This window comes from Spermophilus citellus (genome assembly GCF_964194105.1).
Source record: "Spermophilus citellus genome assembly, chromosome: 11".
Classification (NCBI taxonomy): domain Eukaryota; kingdom Metazoa; phylum Chordata; class Mammalia; order Rodentia; family Sciuridae; genus Spermophilus; species Spermophilus citellus.
Window position 1 is genome coordinate 59,226,184 of NC_138192.1, and position 26,538 is coordinate 59,252,721.

The 26,538-nt window shown below is 34.0% G+C and overlaps 1 protein-coding gene across 3 annotated transcripts in view; it reads left to right on the forward strand.

Moving 5' to 3' along the window:
• Nucleotides 1-26,538, forward strand: part of GALNT13 (polypeptide N-acetylgalactosaminyltransferase 13) — a gene marked incomplete at both ends in the record, with an annotated part of 482,292 nt that overhangs the window by 392,456 nt on the left and 63,298 nt on the right. For all 3 annotated transcript variants that reach the window (XM_081261707.1, XM_081261705.1, XM_081261706.1), the window contains one exon: nt 21,408-21,547. In XM_081261707.1, the coding sequence (XP_081117833.1) occupies nt 21,408-21,547 (140 nt within the window). The remainder of the gene's footprint in view (nt 1-21,407; nt 21,548-26,538) is intronic.

Genomic DNA, 26,538 nt, shown 5'->3' on the forward strand with positions numbered 1-26,538 from the left:
CTGGAGTATGTTTATATTTTGCTTTGTTTTATTTGTTTGAGGCAGATTTTATCCATGAGTGCCACTTATGGACTCTCAAGTTGTGAGGTTAAAGTTGTCTTCAAAATATGCTACAGCTCTTCAAACCCTTGTTCGTTCCTCCTTCAGACTTGTCAGCTGAGGTGGTTCATCAGTTACTACAACAAAATAACATCTGCTTCCTCCTCCCTTTATCTGCTTCCTTCTTTCTTGACTCTTGTGCACTACAGAAACTGGGGCTATGACAAAGAGACTAAACTCTCCATTTTGTGATTTTTAATAAGATTTAATGGTATTTCTGAAAGGCATTTAGATTTATGTTAAATTTCCACATTCAATAAACATCGATCAAATACTTTTTTTGGTGGGGCTGGGGGGGGGCGGTTAATCCCCAGCCCTATTTAGTTTTTTATTTAGAGACAGGGTCCCACTGAGTTGCTTAGCACCTCACTTTTGCTGAGGCTGGCTTTGGACTTGCAATCCTCTCACCTCAGCTTCCTGAGTGGCTGGAATTACAGGCCTGCACCACCGGACCCCGCTGTATTATATCAATACTTTACCTAGATCTCCTGTCTGTTGACAATGGAATACTTCTATGCCATTAACCTGGACAAGTTGTGGTTGCTGTTGTTTTTCAAATCTTGATTAAATATAATTGCCTTTTTGTCCTTAAAAGCATAAGGGGAGATAGTTACATGAGTTTTTGATGAAGTGTGAGCTGATGGCTCTTGCTTAGTATGAGGAAAACATGAGCAGTTAGGGCAGTCAAGAATCATTACCAGAGATGAGGGTCTAAATTAGAGCTTAACTATAAACTTGTGAACTGAGTAAGAAAAAGAGGACAAGGGAAACATTAAAAAATTGTGACGTAATTCAGTGACAATTCTGTAATGATGATTTCAAGTACTCTAGCTGTGCTAGTGGAGGGTGCACTGTACATACTTGTTTCATTAGTTCGACTTGTAAACCCATGGAAACATCATTCAACTGCCTCCTTTAGAGTTAAAAAGAAATGTGGCTTCCCTGACCAGTGTTTATTCCATATTTAGTTTTGAATTGATAGAAATACCCAGTTTGCCCTGTGCCTTATAGTGCTCCAAACCCAGACTTAAAACTACCCTTGTTTTAAATATCTTTCAAAGAGACAGAGAGCTTAATAACCAATCAATAGATGACATCTGATCCGTTATTTAAAGCAAAATCATTCATTTGCTGCACAGTTAAGTGTAAGGATCATCTGTGGGTGTTTTCTACTGTTTGAGAGAACAAAGAGGACCAACTGAGAAGAGAGAAGCACTGGGACAAAGAGGAGACAGGGCGGCTATGTACTTGAGTCATGCCTTTCAGGAGAAATCATGGGCTGCTTTCCTCTGCTTGTCCCAGGAGGGTTTCATTTAGAAAAACCTCTGTTTTTCTGGGTCTTGCTTCCAAGGAACTATTATGGACGGAAACAGATGTAACCAATAGCCTAGGGAATTTATCACTGAGAAAGGGTAAAAGGAACATGGATACTAATGCAGGAAGACAGACAAAACTGTGCAGCCACCAAGAGCCTGGTTTCAGCATCAATCAATTTATGCTTCCTTTTCTCATTCACCTAAGAGGGGTCAAAACAACTTGACATTGATAATGCAATTTTTAAACCAATTACAAAGTAGGTAAATTGTGGTCTTTCTGATATGCTCTTAGGAAAGCAAGTTTCTTTCTTTCGTTCTTTCTCTCCCCACCTCCCCACCGCCCCAGCCATTTCCAGCTTCTTTTGCAGTAGCAAATCCAAATAACATGCTTGTGAAGCAGTTTGAGTTTTAAAAGGGAAAGGCTTCCATCTACTGGATTTGTTGAGTAATAAGGAAAATGAGAGCCCACATTCGATTTTCTTTTTGTGCTGGCAGTGCATAGCCTGGTATGTCCACTTTGAGGTTTCGTAATTCTCTTAAATTGCATCTTATTGGAAGAATCTAGTCATTACTGAACACATTCAGATTTTTCAAAATACCATATAAAAGCCACATTATATCACACAAGGGAGTCAAAAGAATATATAATTTCTCTCTTTTTTTTGCCTCTTGGTAAAAATAATATGGAGCAGTTATATATGCAAAGAAGTTCTATTTACTCAGAGAGTCCACAGTAAAAATAATCTTACCTGTAATATCAAAGTGGTTGAGACAGAATGGTACATTATTCTTTTCCCCCTTAAAAGGTAGGCATCTCATTTTCTTTTCTAAAATTTATACTATTTTTTTTTCTGAGCAAATTCCATCTTCAGTGCAATACTTCTGTTTTGAGTGCAGCTAATGCTATTTAATGACTTATCTTCAGGTTTATATATTGTGTTGTATGGGTAGATAAGAACAGGAGTTTTCGGGGGACTTTACACTGAAGTAGAGGTATACATACAATGTGAGACAAATCATAGAATATACTTCTATTACTTTCTACTGAGTCAGTGCAAAGAAATAAATAACCATTTTTGTAGCCAATTTGATTTTTTTTAAGAATTTAAGAATTGAAGGCTTTTACTTACATTCAGTTAATAGAATGGCAGCTGTACATGTGGCATAGTATTTTGGTGTCAATGTTTTACTGAACTCTCTTGAATTTGTAACTTCATATCAAAATCATACTAAATATATTTTGTACCAAATGAAAATATATAAGAAAGTACAAGCTAATATTGTCCCTTAATAAGTATAAGAATTTCATGACAAAAAAAAAATTAAAATCCTGGCAAGATAATTTTTTTTTCTTTTCTTTTTTTTTTTTAAAGAGAGAGTGAGAGAGGAGAGAGAGAGAGAGAGAGAGAGAGAGAGAGAGAGAGAGAGAGAATTTTTAATATTTATTTTTTAGTTCTCGGCGGACACAACATCTTTGTTGGTATGTGGTGCTGAGGATCGAACCCGGGCCGCACGCATGCCAGGCGAGCGCGCTACCGCTTGAGCCACATCCCCAGCCCTAATTTTTTTTTTTTCAATTCAAACTCATATATAGATATCCAGGACAGTATTATCTTTGCGTTTTCCGTGGTCCCATAATATTAGGTTAAAAAAATAAAGAAGAAAAATCTTAAGATTAGGAAGATTAGGCCCCTGAACTATAACCAAATATTTAAGGATTCCAGATGATTTCTTCATGTTTTTAACTATTTTTTTTTTTTTGTAAATTAGCAAATATGTAAGTTCACACGTAGAAAAAGTAAGTCATATTAAAGTAGGATTCTGCTAAGGTTTGCTGTAGCCATTACCCTGAAACCTTCCAGAACAAACAAACAAAAATTTAGAATAGGATGTTCTCCTCATCCATATTATTTTCATAAGTAAATGTCAACAAAAATTTTAAAAGATGATATAATAGCTATTGCTTTTTAATTAGTACCTAAATGTCTTAGTCCATTCGGCTTCTTTTGAGTTGTCTGAGTTCTGTTGTTATTTTCTTTTTCACACAGCATAACTCTTCATCAACACTGGTGGATTTATGTTTTATTTTTGCATTGGAGAATTTTTTAGAGAGAAAGGAAAGGAAGGAGAAATGGAAGGGAAAAGAAAGTAGAAATTGATTTTGATTTTTTTTTTTCTTTGCACTGTCTCCACTAACAATATCAAGCCCAGACCTTTAAATTTAGCAATAAAGGAAGAATCATTCTGTGGTTTTGCTTATGCATTAACCTTAAATTATTTAAAGGGTACTTCACTAAAGTCTAGGGGAGAACACAAAGGAAACAAAAATGAAAATTCACATAAGAATAGTTAATCTGACAACCAATAGTCTACCTCTCCAGCCATTCAGTTAGCAAACACTTATTGACTATCTAATATGTCCCAGGCATTCCTCTGGATCCTGGTGATCTAAAAATACATGAGACATAAAAGTCTTTATTTTCATGGAGTTTATTTTCCAGTATGAACACATAAAGTGAATACATTAAATAGTTAAGTAGTATGTGTGGTACAAATGTAGCTGAGGAAATTAGGAGACAAAGGGCATAGTGGCCGTTCCCTGCTAGAGGGCACTAGTGTTTGCCATATCAGAACTGTGGTCCAGTGATGGAGCAAAGCTCAGCAATCCTTGATGCCATGCCACATTTTGGGGGCATATTCCTTTTTTGGCTGGATTATCTTTTCCTTTCTTATTGTGGCCACATACATGTGACTTCTGTCTTTGGGGAGTATTCTCAAGCCCACATAGACTTTTAGACCCACTAATCATTTTACCTGCAGTTTCCTATCTGGGGAACTGACTCAGGGGATATCAGTTCTCTGTCAAACAAACACACGCTACACATCACACATAAGTTCAACCCCCATTCATCAATTTCATCTGACTGGTAGCAGATTATTCTGCTCATTTTGTTCAATGTTCAGATTAAGAATTGAAAACTTAGCTGGTGTGGTGGCTCATACCTGTATTTCCAGCAGCTCAGGAGGCGGATGCAAGAGGATCACAGGTTCAAAGCCAGCCTTAGCAATTTAATAAAGACTTAAGCAACTTAGTGACACCTTGTCTCTACATAAAATATATTAAAAGGAGGGCCACTGAGGATGTGGTTCAATGATTAAGCTGTTACTGGGGCCCCTTGATTTGCAATCTCAGAAGAGATCTGAGATATGCAGCTTGTGTATCTTCTCTAGGACAATGAAGAGAGATACAACTAATATTTTATATATGGAAGAATGAGTGTTTCCTTTCCCCCTGCTAGTAGGAAAAGCCTAAACTCCAGGAAGTTTACTTCATTATTCATCCTCTCTGTTGTAGGTGCCTAATATAATATAGTTTATACATGCATAAAAATTGCATTTTATTCAGCTCCTATTAAACAATGCAGGGGGCATATTGGTTGCAATGATTTCCTGTATTACCAAGGTAAGTATTAAATAATTGTGTATTATGAAATAAAAAATTATTTTCCTTGATTAACAACTGAGCTGCCTCACTTTGTCATGCTGCCTTTATAGTGGCTTGGATTGCTAAGAATCTTCTCTTTGCACTTAAAATTAAATCTACTATAACTTAGAAAATAAGGTGTAAGTCTCAGTGTCAGGAAGACTTTTTTTATATTACATAAAGTGAAATCATACTATCAGCAGTAATTTCAGAAGGCATATAATGTATATGAACAGCATATTGTATGATTAATATATGATACCTAGCTCCTTTAATGCAGAAAACTATATAACCAACAGTAGTTTTAAAAGATACCTAAATTTTGTGTCATCATTCCAACTTGGTAAGAGAGTTAAAAATATATTAGTATATAACAATAAAACATGTCATATTGGCTAGAAATTATCAAAATCTTCTAATAAAATAAATCTACTCTGCAAAATACCATGACATTTTCCCTCCCTTTTGAGGAAGCCCTAAACTGAATTTTTGTTAATGAGGTTTGATCAAAAGTTTTTAAGATTTTGTTAATATTACTATATGCCATATTAATAATGGATACATCTATGAGTGAAAATTAAAATATTGCTTTAGTACTGATATTTTTTTTTTAAGCAGTACTGGGGATTGAACCTAGGGATGCCCTACCATTGAGCTATGTTCACAGCCCTCTTTATTTATTTTACAATGACACAGGATCTCTTTAGGATTCTAAGGCTGACCTTGAACTTGCAGTCCTCCTGCATCATTCTTTTGAGTGCTGGGATTATAGGCATGCACCATTGTACCTGGCTAAGTGCAGATAATTTTCAATTAATTAAGTTTTGGCCCATTAATATCATCTAATATTTTCCCACATATTCAGTGCTTAGAAGACTGTTTGATTATATAAATAAAAAATCCTTAAAAGTTGAACTCAAAACTATTTAAAATTTGAAAGCATACTGATCTCTCTCTTTTTCTTTAGTAACAACCTGTGCTTGCTTTTCAAAATAATTTAATTGATATATAAAATTGTATATATTTGCCTTATAAAATATGGTGTTTTGAAGTATGTGCACATTATGCAATAACTAATTCTAGCTAAATTAATGCATTACTTTGAATAGTTATCATTTGTGGGGTGAGGACATTTCATTCCTAAGTTTTTTAAAAAACATTATATTATTAGTATAGTCACTATGTTTTATAATATATCACTTGAATTTATTTCCTTCAATTAATTGAAATTTTGAATCCTTTGATAAACATCTCTCCAGTGTTCCTCCCCATGAGATAATAACCCCAGTTTCTGGTAACCACCATACCCTCTGCTTCCAGATAAGGTTATCTGGATTCCACATTCAATGAGATCATAGTCCTCTGATTTGTGTGCCTGACTTATTCCACTTAGCATAGTGGCCTTCAGGTTCATCCTTGTTTCAGATGACAGGATTTTTTTTCAAAGTTTAGTAGTATTCCATTATGCATATATGACCCATTTTCTTTAGCCATTCATCCACTGACAGAACTCTTAGACTGATTCTTTATCTTGCCTATTGTGAATAATGCTGCAGTGAACATGGGACTGAATATATTTCTTTAACACCCTGACTTTATATGGCCATTTACTCGTAACAGGATGACTAGATCATATAGTAGTTCTATTTTTAATGTTTTTCTCTATTTTTAATTTTTTGAGGAACTATATAGTATATTCCATACCAACTCTAGTAATGTTCATTCTATAAATATTTAAACCTAGCTTTGGTCTGTTGTCTTAGTCAGCTTTTTCAGTGCTGTGACTGAAAGACATGATAAGAACAATTTTAGAGGAGGAGAAGTTTATATAGCAGCTCCTAGTTGCAGAGGTGTCAGTCCAAAGACAGCTGTCTCCGTTCCTCAGGGCTCCAGGTGAGGCAGAATGTCATGGAAGAAGAGTGTGGTGGAAGGAAGCATCTCAGGACATGATCAGGAAGCAGAGAGAGAGGCCAGGCTCAGCTCAACAAATATCTATCCCAAAGGCACTCCCCCAGTGACACACCACCTCCAGCCAAGCCCTACCAGCCTGCAGTTACCACTCAGTTAATCCCTGTCAGGGAATTAATTCACAAATTGGATTAAGGCTTTCATAATCCAATAATATCACCTCTGAATGTTCTGGCATTGTTTCATACATGAGCTTTGGGGGCATACTTAATGTCTAAACCATAATAGTTGTCAAGCCACAATCTACAATTATGGCTGAGAATGGTGGTTCACACCTTTATCCAAGTGACTCAGAAAGGTGGATTGCAAGTCGGAGGCCTGCCCAGCAATTTAGTGAGATACTCACCAAAAAGACCCTGTCTCAAAATAAAATAAAAAAGGCTGGGAGTGTGTTTCAGTGGCAGAGTTCCCCTGAGTCCAATCTCTAGTAACACACACACACACACACACACACACACACACTCTCTCTCTCTCTCTCTCTCTCTCTCTCTCCTCTCTCTCTCTCTCTCTCTCTCATAAAAGGAAATCTCCAATTTAACTATATAGTAGCCATACAATTTTAATGTTCTTAAAATTTTGCAAAGTTTTCTGCAACACTGCCTAGCAGAACATCTCTTAACTTGGAAAACATTGAATATTTGGGATGAAAAATAAATGCAAAACTAAGTATTACATTTACAAAAAAAGAAGATAATATTAAGATTAATGAATTCATGAAAACATTAGTAAAATACTTTATTAAATCTATCTTTAGATTATAAATCCAAAGAAGATAATAGAGCTTAATCTATGACTAAAGTCAATGAAAATTACTTTCAAATTTTTAGTCTAATATAAACTGAAAAACTATTTCCATTTGCATTTTAAAATTCTAAAAGTAGAATGTATAAGACTATACTCTATTATTAGCTTATGAAATATTTTACTGAAAAGTTTATATAACTGAAAAAAGAGATTTATGCATTTTTGCAATGATAAGAGTTATATTTTATCGGTGCCAGGTATTTTCTATGTATTATAATATTTATTCCCACACCATAATACAATAAAGTAGCTAAACTTACTTATTGTACCCTCCAAGAGGAAAATAACTTATCAAAGGTCATATGAGTGGTATATGATGGATCTAGAATTCATACTCGGGTGGATAAGTCACATGAATTAAAATGGTAATCGGTGTCTTCATTTCTTTATAGCTTTTTGCCTAATGCTTTTTAGATATCAGTAAGACATTTTGGGGGAAAATGTTCAAAATATCTTTGTTTATATAATCTTATGTAGTTATGGGCTAATATTTCCAGAAGTTCAACTTATGAAAGTTTTATATGTATATGTTAAGAAATTTAATTATCACCTAAAGAACTCCATACTATTTCTCACAGAATTCTTTGCTTAGATTTGTGGGAGATTTTATAAAACCTAAGAACTTCAACTTATCAATATAAAAAAGAGGACATTCCCAATGACATCTGAAATGGCACAAAGGAGCATCCTGTTAGTTATCTGTTGATATGTGCTACAGTACCACAAACTCGGTGGCTTATAGACACACAGATACACATGCATTTATTATCTGTCAATTTCTGTGGGTTAGGCATCCAGGGGTGGCCCAGCTGGGGACATTGATCAGGGCTTCTCCTATGGCTGCTGGGGAAGCAGTCTCACCTCAGGGCTTCACTGAGGAAATGTTTCCTTCCAAGTTTATGTGACCATCATTAGAGTTTAGTTTGCAGATTGCAAGAGGGACGTTTTTAGTTTCTTGCTAGCTATGAGAAAAGTTCTGCTCTTTGGACTTCTCCATGGGGCCGCTTGCCACCAGGCAGTTTGTTTCACCAAAGCCAGAAATGCAGGAAGTCAAACACAGTATCAGATAGTAAGGTGCATAGTACAATTACACATAATGTCATCACAAGTTACACCCCATCACTTTTGTTCTTTGTCTTGAGTAGAAGCAAGATGCAGTTTCTCCTCACACTTGATGGAAAGGAACCACATGATTTTGAGCCACCCTAGAGTCTCTGGTACAAAAATATAATACAGAAATAAATAGGTGAGTAATCCTCAGGAATAGCCAAAGAAAAACATTTTTTTTTTTTTTATAAACATGTCCCCAAACAATAAAACTAGGTGACATTTCCCATCATGCCCAGTGCTCCCCTGGGTATGTCATTTTACTTATCTCAAGATCTCAACTCAAAGGTCACTTCCTTGGACAGCCTGATCTGCCTCTCCCTAACCCCCAGTGGATCAGTTACTTATCCTATGCTTTTTTTACCCTGTATATTTCTCAAATATATTTGTCATTACAGTTGTTGATTTTCATTCGTGTTGTTTGATTACATATTTACAGATTAAGTTGACGACGGAAGAAACTATATGTGGTTGTTGTTGAATAGTGTATCCTGACTACACAGCACAGTTTTTAACACAAAATAAGAGACAATTAAAAGTGTTGTAAGGAGGAACAGATGTTCAGGGCACTAACTTGGAGTCAGGAATCCCGCATTCCAGTGCAAGATCTTTCATTTTCTTGTGCAACTTCACCCAAGTCCAATCAAGTTTCTGAGGCTCAGGCTTTTCATCTGCGAAACGTCATTTCTAACACATACAGAATTTTGATACAATTTTGTGATTTTAAACTATTACTAACGAGTAAAATTCTACTGCATTGAAATTCTTCCTCCCTCCTTCTCTGAATTGTCTGGTCATTTCCTTCTTCATCTTGACCAATGGTTTTGAAGGATTAGCCTATTTGCAACAGACAAAATCAGCAGACCGCAGAAGGGAAATAAGAAGCTTCAATGAACATTTGTGAAATGCATGTATTTTAAGAAAGAATCCTGGATATTTTATATATTTGATTTTATATATTTGAATATTCCTGGCATGTTATAACTCAAAATGTATTTATTTCCACTACACAAATCAAACCCTCAACCAAACAAACAAAAACTGTATTAAATGCATCCTACTTTCAAGATATTGGTCTCTGACTCTCCTCTTGAGCCATTCAATACCCTTATGGGCCCAAAGCATTTGTTAAATTAAATGTTAGTCCAGTCCTAGGCCAATAACATCTTCAGAAAAATGCAAACTCTAAAAAAAAGAAGAAAGGAATGTTAGAATTCCTATGCAGTATTTGAATTAAACCACCATGTAGGAGAGTATTAGCATCACAATAGTGCAGCTGACACAGTTGGCTTCTTTTCATCATGACTGAATATTGACTTTATTTAGTAACTGCTGAGATCTTCTCCTGCCTAGCAGTGTTGACTCTGCTTTGTGAACTCTATCTTATATATGTAATAAATGAACGTTGCTTTATTTTTAGTTTCCGTTATTTGACATGACAGTGCTATAAGAAGATAAATACTGCATGGGAAACCCAGGAGCAAAATTTTACTCTACCATTTCCAAAAAGCATAAGTCAAATTCATGCTTATTGAAATTTGTGTCATTGGTTGTGCCATAGTAACAGTGCACAGTGTCCCTGGGGTGACTAATGTCTCTCCTGTAGCCTTTTCCAGCTCATTCATTTATAGTAGTTTAGGACAGATGGAGGAGATTAGTTGACAATAGAGTCCAAGAATAATTTTACAATTGGTTGTTCAACATGCTTTTATAGAACAGCTTTTCGTTCTTCTTTTAGAACACCAATTTCTGCCATGCTGATTGGTATGCCTTAACAGAGACTGTGATTCTGAAATTTGTGGTATGTTGTTGTTGTTATTGTTGTGAATATGTGACAGAATGTGTGGTCAGAATCACCCTGGTGCACAAATGTAGGTAGGAAAAATGGCAAGTGCAGGAAGTGTGGAGCTTCAGCTTCATTTTTATTAGCTGTTTGGAGTAGAAAAATCCTTACATTGAGACCCTAAATGATAGCAGCAGGAGTACAGATCCAAGAAATCTTGAAAGTGATCTATGGTGTGCCTCTCACTAAAGGGCATCTGGGTCAAAGGAAGTGATTGTTTTCCCACACCAGACAGCTGATAGACAACAGAAGTGCACAGGCTCAGAAAACAACTAGCCTGCTCCTCTGTTAGGAAAGCATGTGCCTCTTGAAATTCTCATTCACATTAAACAACAAACATTATCAGTAACATTCAACAAGCCCTCGCTATGCATCAAATCCTGCCTGAGTGTTTTGCTCATTAACTCGTTTAGTAATCACAATGACATGTAGAGGAAAGTGTTATTATTATGTCCATGTAACAGGGGAAGATATGAGGCCTTATGAGGTTACATCAATTGTCATACCATTGCCAAACTAGATGTGTGCTCCAGTACATGGAAATAGTGACCACAAGCAAGCTTGGCATGTTTATTACATAGGTTTATACATCAAAAGGATTTATTGTGAGAAGGTTTCTTCAAAGTAAGCAGAACTAAGGTCATGAATATTAGCAGCCCGATTATCAGCTTGCGCCTATAACTTTCTACCCACAAGCAGCTGGCTTTGAACCTCAAGGTCAAGGACAGAATACTCCGTGATTGGCACAGAACCTCCTATTGAACAGGGCATCACTATAGCAACTGGGCAGTCTCAGATCCATGCCTTCACACAGAGACTTCCCAAAAGAGCCATGGCCTGTGTCTCAGGACAGTTCAAGACCCATAATTCAGTCTCTGCCCTTGATGACCATTTTCTTGGTTTAATTAAAGCAAATGATAAGAGCTATTTTTTTTCTACTAAAGCTTTTTCTTAATGAAATCAGTTTGGATCTAGTGGCTAATATCTTTGGTTAGATATAGAAAATACAATGAGAACTGCATTTCTCACAGTAATTTAAAGGAGCATGTTTCAAATTCTAGAAAATGGAAAGCAAATTTGGGAAATGCTATCTACTTCGGTTGTTCACAGTGCATGTTAGCATAGTAAAAGTTCTCAGAAATCCTGTAGGAAAGATTTGTTTGCTCATTGTTTCCATTAAAATATGGCAAGATTATAATGTTTAATTACTGATTCTTATCTAAGTTTCCACCTTTTGCAGGATCACCATTGTGCAATATAACATTACCAAAAAAAATTATCCATACAAAATATAACAAAAAACTTCCTTTTCACCTAGGATTATAGTATGCCTACTAAATAAAATCTTTTAGATATAAATTCATGCAGATGCAGCTTTTTGTACAAGCATGTACAAGCATTCTTATACATGCATAAATATTTTTGAACAATTAAAATAATTAATCAAGCTACTTCACATTTGAAGGCTGATATTTCAGAAAAATTTACAAGTGTGTATGTGTTTTCCATTCAGTATCATTCTGACTGTGATCAGGTGGGTGACAGTGTAGAATTTCTTAAAATGATGATCCATTTTATCTCAAGATTTTATTCCAAGTTACAGAAACCACTCAACAAATTTTTATCTTGCTGCTTTCTTGATTTTACCAGAAAGAATCAAAGGAAAATTTTTAATAATCAGGATGCATTTAATTGTCCATTGATTTCAATAGCCATTAACTAATTACAGAAAGTACAATTGGCCAGTGATTCCACAAAGAGGAAAAGAAATTGTACATACTCAGGCAGTAATAACCCAAGTATGATTACCTTCTCCTCAGCAACAATTGTAAAATGCCATTGATTGTTGACTCCATCACCACATCAGAGATATTACAATAATGTCTCACAGAACTGAAGAACCAGTTGAATCTAGCTTCCTGCACAGTAATTATAGAACACAATTTGTGAGGCACTTTATGGGTATAATTTGATTCCTCAGTCAATTATACACTGAAATATCCTAGCTTATATTTAATTGTCAAGCCAATACAGGAAATTCCAATTACATCATATTATACTATTAATCATTTATTTCTATGAATTCGAGTTTGTCAGGCTCTTGGATCATCATATTGATCTGTCAGGACAGAGATAATTTGCCAAGTGGTTCCCATCCTTTGAAGGTTGATAATTATCATGAGTAGTACCACCACTCAGAGAAAGATTTCTTGGTGGAGCTGTTTCCCGCTTTCTCAAGTTTTATGACCCCATTCAAGTATTGTAGAAAAGAACATGGATTTTGATATTAGAAAGAAGTGAGTGACTTCTAACCCTGCCACTAGAACAATTATACTATTTTCTGCTATTTCTATGGTTAACTTTAGCAATTTATGTAACCAAAGACTTAATTTCATTCTTTTTTTTAATTTTATTTTTATTTTTTGTAATCAGGATTGAATCCAGGGGCACTTTACCACCGAGCTTCATCCCCAGTCCTTTTTTTATCATTTTTATTTTTGAGACAGGTTCTTGCTATGTTGTTAGGGGTCTTACTAAGTTGACAAAGCTGCCTCCAACTTGTGATTCTCCTGTTTCAGCCTCCTGAGTTGCTGGAATTTCATGCATGCCTCAGTTTCATCCTTAAATAATAAATAATAGGGATATTAGAGATATTTAATGAGAAAGAATATACAAATGTGTTTACTATAGAAATAAAATCTCTTAAATCATATTTTAACTCTTTTTTCCAAAACCATGCTTTATTATGGTTTTATTACTTGGCTAAATGAATGAATGACTGTCCTGTTTCAAACGTACCTTGATTCTAAATTCATGTGGTATACTGGATAGACTGTAGAAGGATATGTCAGTTATAAAGATAGAAGTGTTTGTAAGATGAAAACAACATAATAAGTTACTAAGGACAAACACTGTTTTCCCTGTTCCTGGGTTTGTACAGGAAATTGCTCTTGAGATACCTTATAAAACAAAAAATGATATCATGATGCAATAGTCCAGGACCTCAAGACAACACAGAAAGCTGGTACAATTGCAAGTTTGGGGAAACTATCTTGTTTTTCTTTATTGATCTGCAATGAACCAATAGCATAATGTCAAATCCTCATTTAGATTTTACAAAAATCAGATAATGACTAAATATAGAGTACTATATTGTATTAAGTTGATTCTACATAAAATTTAAAGTGCCTAGAGGCTATTAAGCTATAAGGTATATTAGAGATCTACTTAATCAAAGCAAACTGAAACAAGTGAATCACTTTAAATATGTATCTTTTTATATATACAAGAAAAAGAACAATGAAAGTAAAAAAAAAGACATGGTGATTAAATGAATGAAAATAATATGAGGTAAAACATTTTTACATTCTATATTTTATTTGTGTTTATATTATATTATTAAAAGAGAATTGGACATTTTTGATATCTCAGGATATAAAAGTCATTTTCAAATATCATATCAAGGGCACAGCAGAAGATTGTTATCATTTACAATATTAAAACTAAAACACTTTGTACTATTAAAAATTCTCTAAAATTTAAATATTTGCAACAAATATACCAAATTTGTTTGTATCAAGAGTGCCCATCAAGATAGGAATGGATAAAGAAGATGAGAAATATAAATAGAATAAAGTTTTATTAAGCTGCAAAGAAGAATGAAATTATGTTATTTGCTGATAAATGAACAGAACTGAGGTACACAATGCAGTTTATCAAATCCATAGATCAATGAATATGGAGGACTGACTGTATATAACTTCAAGCCTTAAGACTCTGTTATCAGAATACCTTGCTTCTAGAAATTAATGAAATAATGGTAAAATAAAAAAATTGTATAAAGATATTTATTGGTTGTTAGGTCTAAAATTTAAAATAAATTGAATGTTCATCTATAGTTGACTAATTAAATGCATTATGACTAATTTGTAAAACAGAATTCTATAGAAACATTGAAATCAAAGGTTACAAAAGTTTGGGCATTTGGAGAAAGTGGATTAAGGGTAGCTGAATTTCATCAGTGCACTCTATATGCATGTGTTGAAATGTCATATGGAATACCATTAATATGAACAATTGAAATGTTAATCAAAATATTCTTTTAAATTTAAAAGTCTCATTGTATATCTTAAATATATATTTAAGTTTCAGAAGAGTTCACTTAGCTTTGAAAGTGTTTATGACATACTCTGTTACGAAAAAGCAGGTTGCAAATGCATATTATATTATGAATCAATTTTTGCAAAAAAAAAATAAAACTTGTATCTACTAAATAAAGAAGTTTAGAAAAATTATTAATATAAGATAAATATAAACATTACAGGTGACTTTAAACTTTTTATGTTCATTTATGATTTAGTTTCATCTGCAATGAATATATACTTTTCAAATAATTTTAATGTGAGTCATCAAATTATGTGATGTTCATGTACATATATGGCATAAAAATCCCACTATTATGTATGATTACAAGTCATCCTTGAAAAATTAGAGAAATTTAAGAAATATTAATAAATTAATTGCACACAAATATTTCCTTTCTACTGGGAGAAAAATAAAACCAAAAAATTAAAACAGAATGTACACAAGTAGATGAATAGCATCATCAGTAGATTAATATTTCTTTTGCAGTTTCCATAAAATATGTGAGTGAGGAACCTGGTGACTGCATACACTTGCTGCTCCAGCTGAAGTGTTCAGTACTGCCCTGAAGTTCCTGACGTAGCATAATTTCCTGAAGACTGTAGATTTTATATTCCATTTTCCTCAATGATATCAAGTTGACCTTTATTTTAAAATGCTACTGTTCGTATTTAGTTTCCTTATGAAGGAAACATATTTAGTTTCCTTATGAACTGAAACCAAGCAGTTGAATATAAGATCTTTAATGTCAAATGGAACTGAAGTTTGAGGTAACTACCTAGAAAATTCAGCTTCAAGACCTGTTCTAACTTTGAACTATATCAGACAGAATTAAATAAACTGCAAAGCTGGCTGATATTTGGTTCTTTGGTATGATACAGCTCTCTACAGAAGATATGACCTTTATAAAATTCATTATCTCATTCTTATTCCATTAAAATAAAATCAAAGTAATAACAGCAAATGATATATTCAATAAATAATCATTGTGTATTATTAGCTGAGATGGGTTACCAGCCTTTTATGCAGTTCTGTCTAGTGAGAGCTTAGGAACCTGGGTATTTTTTATGCACATAAAGAATGGACATATTAAATTGAAAAAGTAGATTAAAGTTTTAAAAACAACAAAAATTCTAAGTAATCTCCTAAACTTCTGATATGTATAGTAATTAAATAGTATAGAATTCAATAATCACCGATTGGCTTTAACATGGCTTATTTTTATCATTATTGTCACATTTGATAATAATATACATAAAATATACATCTTTACTCATAAAGACATTAAGGAAAATTATTAAAATAAATAATAAAATGAAGGATGATTTTCTATTTATGTTAAATTTAGAAAGTTTCAAAGAATAATTCTTAGCCAGGCATGGTGGCACACGCCTGTAATCCCAGTAGCTTGGGAGGCTGAGGCAAGGGGATTGTGAGTTCAAAGCCAGTCTCAGCAAAATCGAGGCTCTAAGCAACTCAGAAAGACCCTGTCTCTAAATAAAAAATAAAAAGGGCTGGGGAAGTGGCTCAGTGGTTGTGCACCCCTGGGTTCAATCCCTGACACCAAAAATAAATAAATCCTTAAACAGCATAGCTGGTATACTCCTATACTGTGCAAATATATTATTAATATCACATCATTTATATAAAAATATTTATGATTAACTGCATAGTTTTGACTTTTGCTTAAGAAAGGAATGGGAGCCTTCTTAGTTCTTTGTTTCAATTTTTTTTTTAGTAGCAAAGGGAAGGTACTGTTTTTATTTTTCTCAGATTCTTGCTATTTCATGTATTTCCATTTGAGTTGGTTTTAGTGGCAGTATTATACACACACACACACATAAAATTTTAGGTTTTTATTAGCATTTTTCATATTCTTATATTGTAAATTATTTTAATATGTAAATTATATTTTGTCTACTAGATGTACAATTGATTTATTTAAGCATTCTTTATAGAAAGAAAATAGTTTCCCCTTTTCACCACTTTAAGTTATTCTGCAAAAGATACTTTTATCCATTAGATTGTAAGCTGTAGTGTGCAATCAGGGCATTTGTTTTTTATACCTTGATTATAGAAAACTAGAATTCTTAGAATTACTAGGTCTGTATTAGGGAAGTACTAACTGGGAATATTATGATCTTCCATGTAATAGCTATTTAAAATGTAAAACATGATTGCTCTAAATATATGAATTTAATACTACCATGCAATGTGTTTCAAGATGATTAATAAAGGAAAAGTTATTAAATAAAATAGAACAACCCATAAGTTTTATCATTTTTCTATTAAACCACAAACCTGGAGTTAATTAAAATACACTTTTTTTCTTATTATACATTTTTATCTCATCATCCAAGTCTTTTAGGGCTTTTATAAGTCTCATCGAAAGACTTGCCTTAAAAACTGTCAACTTATATAAATTGTCTTTGCAAAAAGTAATAAAGTATTAAGATTCCTTCAATTGCAATCATCCTTTCCTGTCCAAGTCGGTATTTGCCATAGCATGTATCATTCATATATATAATCTTTGGTATAATATAAAATCCATAGACAAAGGTGGTTAGTTTTGTTTGTTTATAAATGTATCCAAAATATCTAGAATAAGTGCCTTGTATGTAGTTGGACTACAGCAAATATTGGTTGAATTAATCATGATTTGACCTCTGGGCCCACTTTCTCTTTCTCTCTCTCTCTTTCTCCTGCCTTCCCTTCCTCCCTCCCTCCCTCCCCATACACACACTTCTGGTTACTTATCTTACTCCTCAAGGTGTCTCTGTCCAAGGCCTTCTCTATAGAGTATCTCCATAAGCTCAGGTTTAAATCATCTTTGTAGGTACCAATTCCAGAGGAAATAGAGCTTTAAATTTCTGATGGTACAAACAACTTCTTGGAGTAAACTTGTATTAGGTTCTCACAGGCCCATTCATGAATCAATCATTACTATCTGTTTGTATATAAGGTTGATAAATGAAATGCCCTGATTATCTTGAGTGCTAATCATATTCTGGTCTGAGCAACATCCTCCATGAGCTTGTCTGAATTGCAGACTGAAAGGCCCTCCCCGAGACCAACCAAATTAGAATTTTCATTTTAACAAGACTCTCTAGTAATGTGAATTTAGTCTGTATACCTAGATGGAGCTAAAAGGTTAGGAAGGGGAATGAGAACAGCCCCGCCCAAACTGAAAGTCAGGGAGGGATGTCTACTCAAAGAAAACTAATGCTTTTACCAGAAGTCAGATGGATATCAGACCTGCAAAAACAACAGATATATGTTATAATAAATACTAGATATTAAGCAATTGTTATATTCCAGGCGCTGTAGTAGGCCTTTTCCAGACCATATCTCCTATTCACAATATATTACAAGGTATTTTCAATAAGATATCTTAAGATTCAAGAGATAAAAAAAAATTGTCCAAAATCTTGTAATAAAGGAAATGAGCAAATTAATCTGTCATATAATATTAGGGTTAGTGCTATGGAGAAAAATTAAGTAAGTTAAATAGAACATGACCAAGGATGATGCTAGGAAGCAGTCAACTTCCATAAGATCAGGGTAAACCTGGATAAGTAAAGTTTAAGGAAAGACTTGGAACAAGTAAAGGACAATTCCTGAAAGTCCCAAACAAATACTAGTCCAGACAGGAAGATAATTACACACCTTGAATAAGAAATGAGCTTGGTGTGTTTGAAGAAAAGCAAAAACAAGGATGAATTCAGAGAGAGAGCCAAGAGCCAGCCATTTCAATGAAGAGTCTCCAGGCAATCATTAAGAGATGATTAGTTATTCTCAGTACAGTGGAAAATCACTGGATGCTTAGGCGCAGGGAGGTAACATAATTTTATTTGTATTTTGAATAAGTTGTCTAATGAGTAGGCATCAGTGAATAAAAGATAGATGGAGAAATGGAAAATGTTGAGAGTGCCAGTTGGGAGGCCTTTTCAGTGCTGGTCTATTCAGGGTTTGCCAGCATGCCACTAGGGTAGCTTTCTGCTCAGACGGTGTGAGCTGCCTGAGAAATAGAAAGTCTGAAATAATTAGAAAGAAATAAGAGACAGAGCCAGAAATTAGGTATAAAAGGGAAGCAGAGTGTCTGGTAGTAAGGAGCTGGAACTCAACAACTAAAAAAAAATTTGCTTCATTTCTTTATTTAAAGGAAAACACATCAAAGGCAGGTTTCAGCAGGAGGACTCTTGCTTCTCAGTGTGACAGGATTCTTGCAGCAAACAGGTTGACTGGCATCTTGGCAAACTACACCCATCTCTAAGAGTCTGTGTGGCTGTGTGGCTCCAGCAGGTCATCCCATCTCTGTTGCAGTGCTGAACTTAGATGAAGCGAATTAGGAAGTCACACGTATTGGGCAGTCTCAAACCAGTAGGGCTGTCCCTGGGAGTTCCCAGATACCAGACTTTCCTGTCTAATGGCTTCCACTTCATTTTTAGTTCACGCACAGTTCAAGGATGTCTCCCGGGACTGATTTAAGAGATGAGAGGACAGGACCAGTATGGAAGCAGTAGAGGACTAAGGATATATTGTGAAGGCATAACTAGTGGCAGTTGTTAACAAATTGCAAGTGTGGGTATGAGATAGAGAGAATTATCTGTCTTAACCCAGTGGAAAAAAATGATGGCTATTTGAGCTAATAATGGAAATGGAGAATCTTAGAGACAGAACATGTTATAGAATCATTTTAGATTTGCCATTCTTGAGATACCTATTAGATATTTCAATAAAATTGTTGCATAAACAATTGAAAAACAATTTGGGGGAGGTTTGGGTTGGAGATAAATGTTTGGAAACAAGTAAGATGGCATTTCCAGGCTAATTCCAGGTCTGCCTGGCACAGTCATAGGCACAACAAGGGTCCTGTTGTCTTGCAGCTGCACATGCTGGGATACAAGTTCTCTCAGTCCTTATAGGAGAGAGAAGGAACCTGTGGTGTCTCATAGCTGTTCTTCTGTCTTTAAGACTGCAAGTGACTTTGTCCATTTCCCCCCACAGTTCATTGACTAGGACCAACCAGATGCCCTTACCTAAATGCAGGTGCCTGGGAAATGTGACCTGTATGGATTATTTGGTTAGCCCTGCTGTCTTTTCATAACATTTCACTTCTGAATAGTAAAATAGGGAACCTAGAGGGAGAAAAAATTCTCACCAAAATATAGAAATAAATGACAATATTATTTTGCATTTCTAGAAGTGATTTACCATAATTGGGATTAAGACAAAATCCCAGTTTTTGTGCCTGTGCAAAGGGGTGGTATAAGTATGGCAGGTCAAAAAGGCTTTACCTTTCCTTAATAATTTCTTTGAATCTCCACCAACTGCCCATTGCCAAGGTGAGCAGTTAATGTTTTCTGTGGACCAATGTAAAATGATATGCAGGTGAGTCTTCTTCAGACATGACTTCCTGTCAGAAAACTACTCATAAAACATGCCTAGGAAAAAAAGTCTGAAGCTAGGATTACTAAATCTTCAGATGAAAAATGGAGAATGCTGTTATTAAATAAGCCATCTCAATTAAATTTATTCACTTCAAAAACGGAACCAGAACAGTAAAAGTAACTGTTGAATTAAATCATCTGAGACTACGACTCTAGACCAATGGCATCTCTTTATGTATAATGTAGCTCATTTCAATTGTCACAACACAGTAAGATATTCTTTTAGTGATCAAAATACAAAATTGTTTTTGAGCCTCTTCATTTGAAGGTTGCACTCTTGATTGGAAGTTCTGAATAGAAAGATTTTGCAAGCAAATATTATTGATTTCAAAAGGTCCAAAGACCTTGTTATTTTTGTCCAAACACCAACTGAAGAGATCAATATTTTTTTGGAAGGAAATGGTTTTGCTGTTTAAGCATAATCAAGAATGTTTTTCAACTATATTATGCCATTTAATTTTGAAAAAAGATTGAAGAGATGAAGGAGATAGAGCTAGTTGGTGATAGAATTTGAGAATTTTGCTACTTTTGAAAATAGTAAACTAATAATTTGGGATTAGTCACAGACATTCAGTTTGTCAAAACAATGGCTGCATATTTTATTGGGTGATTTATTGGCTCTACTGGTTGTTCTGGATATCCCAAATAATGGGTCTTTTTTTTTTTTTTAACTGTGCCTGGTTGCTTGCTGGACTTAAATGATCTAACATTGAAAACAAGTGAAAGATCACATATGTGCAGTTCATTGTAAGGATCATATTTATATAAATTTCTCATAAAATCTACAGATGGTGAACACATTTTAGGTAAAATATAAAGATTAGCAAAAATATTGAAATTTTTAAAAAGGAAAACAGATAACATTATTGCATAGTTCTGTTAAGCTTTGATTATGAGTTACTAAATTAATACCAATTTACATTTAGCTGATTAATTATTTGATATAAGAATTACCAGTATTTGGTGATAAATATTTGCATTTAAAAAGTCATAACCAATGGAAGAACTGTTTTTGCATCTATTTCATATGAGAATTGTATGTGTACTAAGAAAACCAGTATAATAGCAGATGCACATGCAATTGAATTTGATGAAATTATAATGATGAGAACAAAAACTGATAGCAAAGTAAACAGAGTGAAAAGTGCTAAAATGAAAATAGCATCAACTGATTTTTCTCTGAAAAATTCCAGGTGTTGTCAAAGTGGATTATGGAGATGTGTCAGTCAGAAAAACACTAAGAGAAAATCTGAAGTGTAAGCCTTTCTCTTGGTACCTAGAAAACATCTATCCGGACTCACAGATCCCAAGACGTTATTACTCACTTGGTGAGGTATGAATTATTTATTTTGGTTAAGTTATAAATATATTTTGCAATTTCTATAGGGCTCAATTTTTTTTTACATCATGAACAAAATGTTGTAAGGATTTTTAAATAGATCTATCTTAAATGATTTCTTACACCTTTTCAAGTATCATAAAGGTATTCATCAAAGAGAATTGTTAAAAGTGAAGAACCATTTTAATATTTCACAAACAATTTTTTTTTGTTTATATTTCTAAGCTTTTTGCTCATATGAACCTTATGTTTTTAAATTTGGGGGGGTACTTCCAGAAGCTTTTGTTTATGTGGATGATAATTAAATATTTACTGTACTGATACCAAAATTTATAATTTTAAATATTATCCATTCATTAAAAATAATATAATAACTAATTGCTTGAAAATATAAATAACATTTTTAGAAAATACATGTATTTTCCATATTTTGAAAAATACATGTAATTATACTTTTAAAAGCGTGTTAATGTCTGGGTTGGTAAAAGATGGCTGAATTGTCTTATCTGCTTCAGTGTTCAATCTGTTGACATATGACACAATTGTAACAGCCTCTCAAGAATTTTTGTATCATAGTATTATAGCAGTGGCTTGGCCATCATTGAACTGTACTATTCTTTTCCAAAATATGTATTCTATTTAGAAATATGCATTTGACTTCATCATAACTACACAAAAATCTATGTAATACATATTTACTTTCTCAAAATAAGAATTATTTCTTTATTAATTGTATCCTCCATATTGGTAATTTCCAACTTAATAGGAATTAGGTTTCTGAATTAGAACTAATTTAATATTTTTGTAGATAAAAGCATCTTAACAGAATATTATAATGTGTTTTGGAAGTAATTATTAATTAAGCATGGCTTTAAGTTTAATTTGTCATTTTTGTAGGTCAGAATGGTAGAGTGTCTGACAGCTAATATGGTTCAGTCTAATACTTGTTTTGGTCATCTGCCTTTTACTGATCTGTAACTTTATAAACATACCTTACTTATTATAACTAGATAACAATGAAAAAACAAATACTTGAACTGAATGAAATCCTACCTAAATTTCAATGACTATTTTATGTGTCTTATCCATGCCCTATTTGCCACATCTCTACCTCTTCATTAAGAATGTCAATATTTCTCCACAGAACCTTTCAACTTCATACATTTAATTTGAAAAATGTAGTAAAAAGGCTCATGTGTCATAATACTGACTGACCATTTTCTGGACATATGACTTTATTCATGGAATAGCCCTATGCCTCAGAGTATTGATTTTGTTTGTTTATATCAGAGGGTGGTGGTATTGTTATTTGCTAATACATGTTACCCCCATGTTAACACTAGTCTCACCAGGATTCAACTTCAATGCCCAGATTACATGAGAGTGTTTTTCTGACAATAATACTCTTTACATATTAATTATTATAACCCATTGAAGATTTATAGTAGAAGGTCCAGCATTCTCATCTCTTTATTTAAAAGAACCTTACTATATATGAAAAGAGTGTTTTGTTTTTTAATAGAATTTCCTAAAAAAAAAAAAAGTGTGTGACCAGATGCTATAACAAAACAGACATCAATAGAGAGGATTTTTTGGATATTCACTGGGGCAACCAGGTGACACTTTAGAAGGACTCAGGCCTGTGAAACAATGAGATGTTTTCTTCTGAATTAAAAATACACTTTATGCTTTCTTGCACTACACCAAGGAAACCCAATTGATTTCCTTAGAAAGTAAAAATGAAATGTAGTTTAGACAAATTTCTTTCTACAACCTACTGATTTTTAATTAATTATCTTCTGTAATGGATCAGATAGCCATTCTTTAATTTATAGAAGTATTTTTGGGGAAAAAAATATTTAAAAGAGAGGTTGAGTCTTTCAGGATATCTGAGACACATCCTGAACAGGTAGCATGAGGTATTAGGGAAATCCCAGGGCCTGGAGTCAGGAGAGGAGGTTTCAAATCCTGACCTCAATGTTTAATGTCCAGCACTAGCTTTTCAGAAGGTCTGTCAGAAGAATGGAAGTAAAAGCAGGCTTACACTGATGAATGAAGACAGAGCCTCTAGTATCTTGCCTGGTAAGAATAGATAGCAACCCCAGTATCTGCAGTTACTATAACTACTATAGGTATCATTTACTGATTTCTTACTATGCTAAAAATCTTCTAGGTGCTTTTAATGATTTATGTTGTTTAAAAGTGACAATAGCTGGGCGTGGTGCTGCATGTCTGTAATCCCAGTGGCTTGGGAGGCTGAGAAAGAGGATCACAAGTTCAAAAGCAGCCTCTTATTAGGTCTTTAGGGAATAGACCGAGAAGGGGAATAGCTGGGTCAAATGGTGGTTCCATTCCCAGCTTTCCAAGAAATCTCCATACTACTTTCCAAATTGGCTGCACCAATTTGCAGTCCCACCAACAATGAACAAGTGTACCCTTTTCCCCGACCTAATAAGAGCATGCTTCAGGGACACTGCTACATCGATGTTCATAGCAGCACAATTCACCATAGCAAGATTGTGGAACCAACCTAGATGCCCTTCAATAGATGAATGGATAAAAAAAAATGTGGCATTTATACACAATGGAGTATTACTCTGCATTAAAAAATGACAAAATCATAGAATTTGGAGGGAAATGGATGGCATTAGAGCAGATTATGCTAAGTGAAGCTAGCCAATCCTTAAAAAACAAATGCCAAATGACTGCTTTGATATAAGGGGAATAACCAAGGACAGGGTAGGGACGAAGAGCTTGAGAAGAAGATTAACATTAAACAGGGATGAGAGGTGGGAGGGAAAGGGAGTGAGAAGGGAAATCGCATGGAAATGGAAGGTGATCCTCAGGGTTTTACAAAATTACATATAAGAGGAAATGAGGGGTAAGAGAAGAATAATACAAGTGGAAGAAATGATTTACAGTAGAGGGGGTAGAGAGAGAAAAGGGGAGGGGTGGGGAGGGGAGGGGAGGGGGGATAGTAGAGAATAGGATAGACAGCAGAATACATCAGACACTAGAATGGCAATATGTAAATCAATGGAAGTGTAACTGATGTGATACAGCAATCTGTATACGGGGTAAAAATGGGAGTTCATAACCCACTTGAATCAAACTGTGAAATATGATATATTAAGAACTATGTAATGTTTTGAATGACCAACAATAAAAAAAAAAAAAGCAGCCTCAACAATGTAGCAAAGTTCTAAGCAACTTAGGGAGACCCTGTCTCTAAATAAAAAAAGGACTGGGAATGAGACTCATTAGTAAAGGACCTCTAAGTTCAACACCAAAAAACAACAACAACCCCATGACTTTGGAAATTGATAAAAAGAAATGTGATTGTTTTGTGATTGGCTTTTGGTCACAGATCTAGTTAACTATAAAAATCAGGACTGAAATTTAACTGCTAGTTTGACTGTAAAATACTGTTTTATCAGAACTGAAAGGAGAAAATAGTTTATTATATTCATTCATTTAAATTACTTTTATCAAATAAGATCTTAAGGTGAATCCTGTGTCACATGCTGAGGATGCAAAGCCAAATAAAGCCATTCTACTAAAATGGGGGGGGGGGGGGTTATGACAAGACATAATCAAACAGGTAACAAAAATCAGTAGAAATTATAGATGGTTTACCTGAGCTATATGGCATGCTATGGACTATTGTTTTGAAAACCAAATAAATTTTAAAAATATAAACTATATTAAGTTTGAGGTTTCTGGGATATTGACATTCTATAGTTTTCCACTTTAAAACCAGCTTTAAGATGGGCATGGTGGCACACACCTGTAATCCCAGCAGCTAGGGAGGCTGAGGCAGGAGAATCATGAGTTCAAACCCAGCTTCAGCAAGGACGAGGTGCTAAGCAATTCAGGGAGACCCTGTTTCTAAAGAAGATACAAATAGGCTGGGGATGTGGCTCAGTAGTTGAGTGCCCCTGAGTTCAATCCTTGGTACCAAAAAAAAAAAAAAAAAAAAAAACAACTTTAAAGAAATGCAACTCAACATTTGTTTCCATGGAAACAAAAGAGCATATTCACCAAACACTATTTCTCAATTCAATTTTGCATAGCTATTTATAAATAATTTAAACTGGACATATTGATAATGAATTAGTATGGGACAGTTAATGGATAACAGTCATTTATTTAAAGTTTTTTTTTTCTTATTTCCTGCCATTAACCATTATTGGAAGAAAGTAAAAGAGCTATATTTCCTTATATTTAAAGGTACTTTTTCTCTAATAGTTAGAGTCACAAAATTGTATCAGACATCTAAAGAATTGGCCACCAAAACAATGAAATTATTTCTTGGTAGCATGTTCTTATTTACTCCTCCCTTAATTTCCAGTGAAGTTGTTGAGAATTAACAATTTGTATATTCCTTATACTCAATATTGTTGTACATTAGCAAACATGAACAGTTTTCTATGAATTTGTAACCTTCCTTGTTCTTTTGGAAGGTACAAAGGCAAATATGGTATGGTATTAAATTTCAGTATTATTATATACCATCACCAAAATAATCATCAGTAAATTATTGATATTGGATAGCTACATCTTAATATCCTATATGTTTACATTTTACTCAGGCAGTTGAAATATTATTTTACCCAGCCCATGAATTACATGCAGTTGCCAATGGGAAGTTAAAAGCTGTTCAATTGCTTTGAACTAAAACCTTTAAGTAACTTAATGAAGCATGTGGTTTTTAGACTCAGTAAGCAGATCATAATTGAATAAGGAGATGGAGCTCTTTGCTGCATTAAATTCTCTCCTAACTAGCCCTTTAGCTTCTGTAGATTTAACATGCCAGTTCTGATCTTGTGAATATAAAGACTAATTCAAGTATAAGATGGAAAAATGGAATTTTAAAATAGAATGCCTAGTCTCAAATTTTTGGGTTACGACAGGATAGTGTACTGAAAAAAAAATTGTGAACTATTTGGAACATAGGAATATCAGAAGGCAAAAAGAAGTAGAGG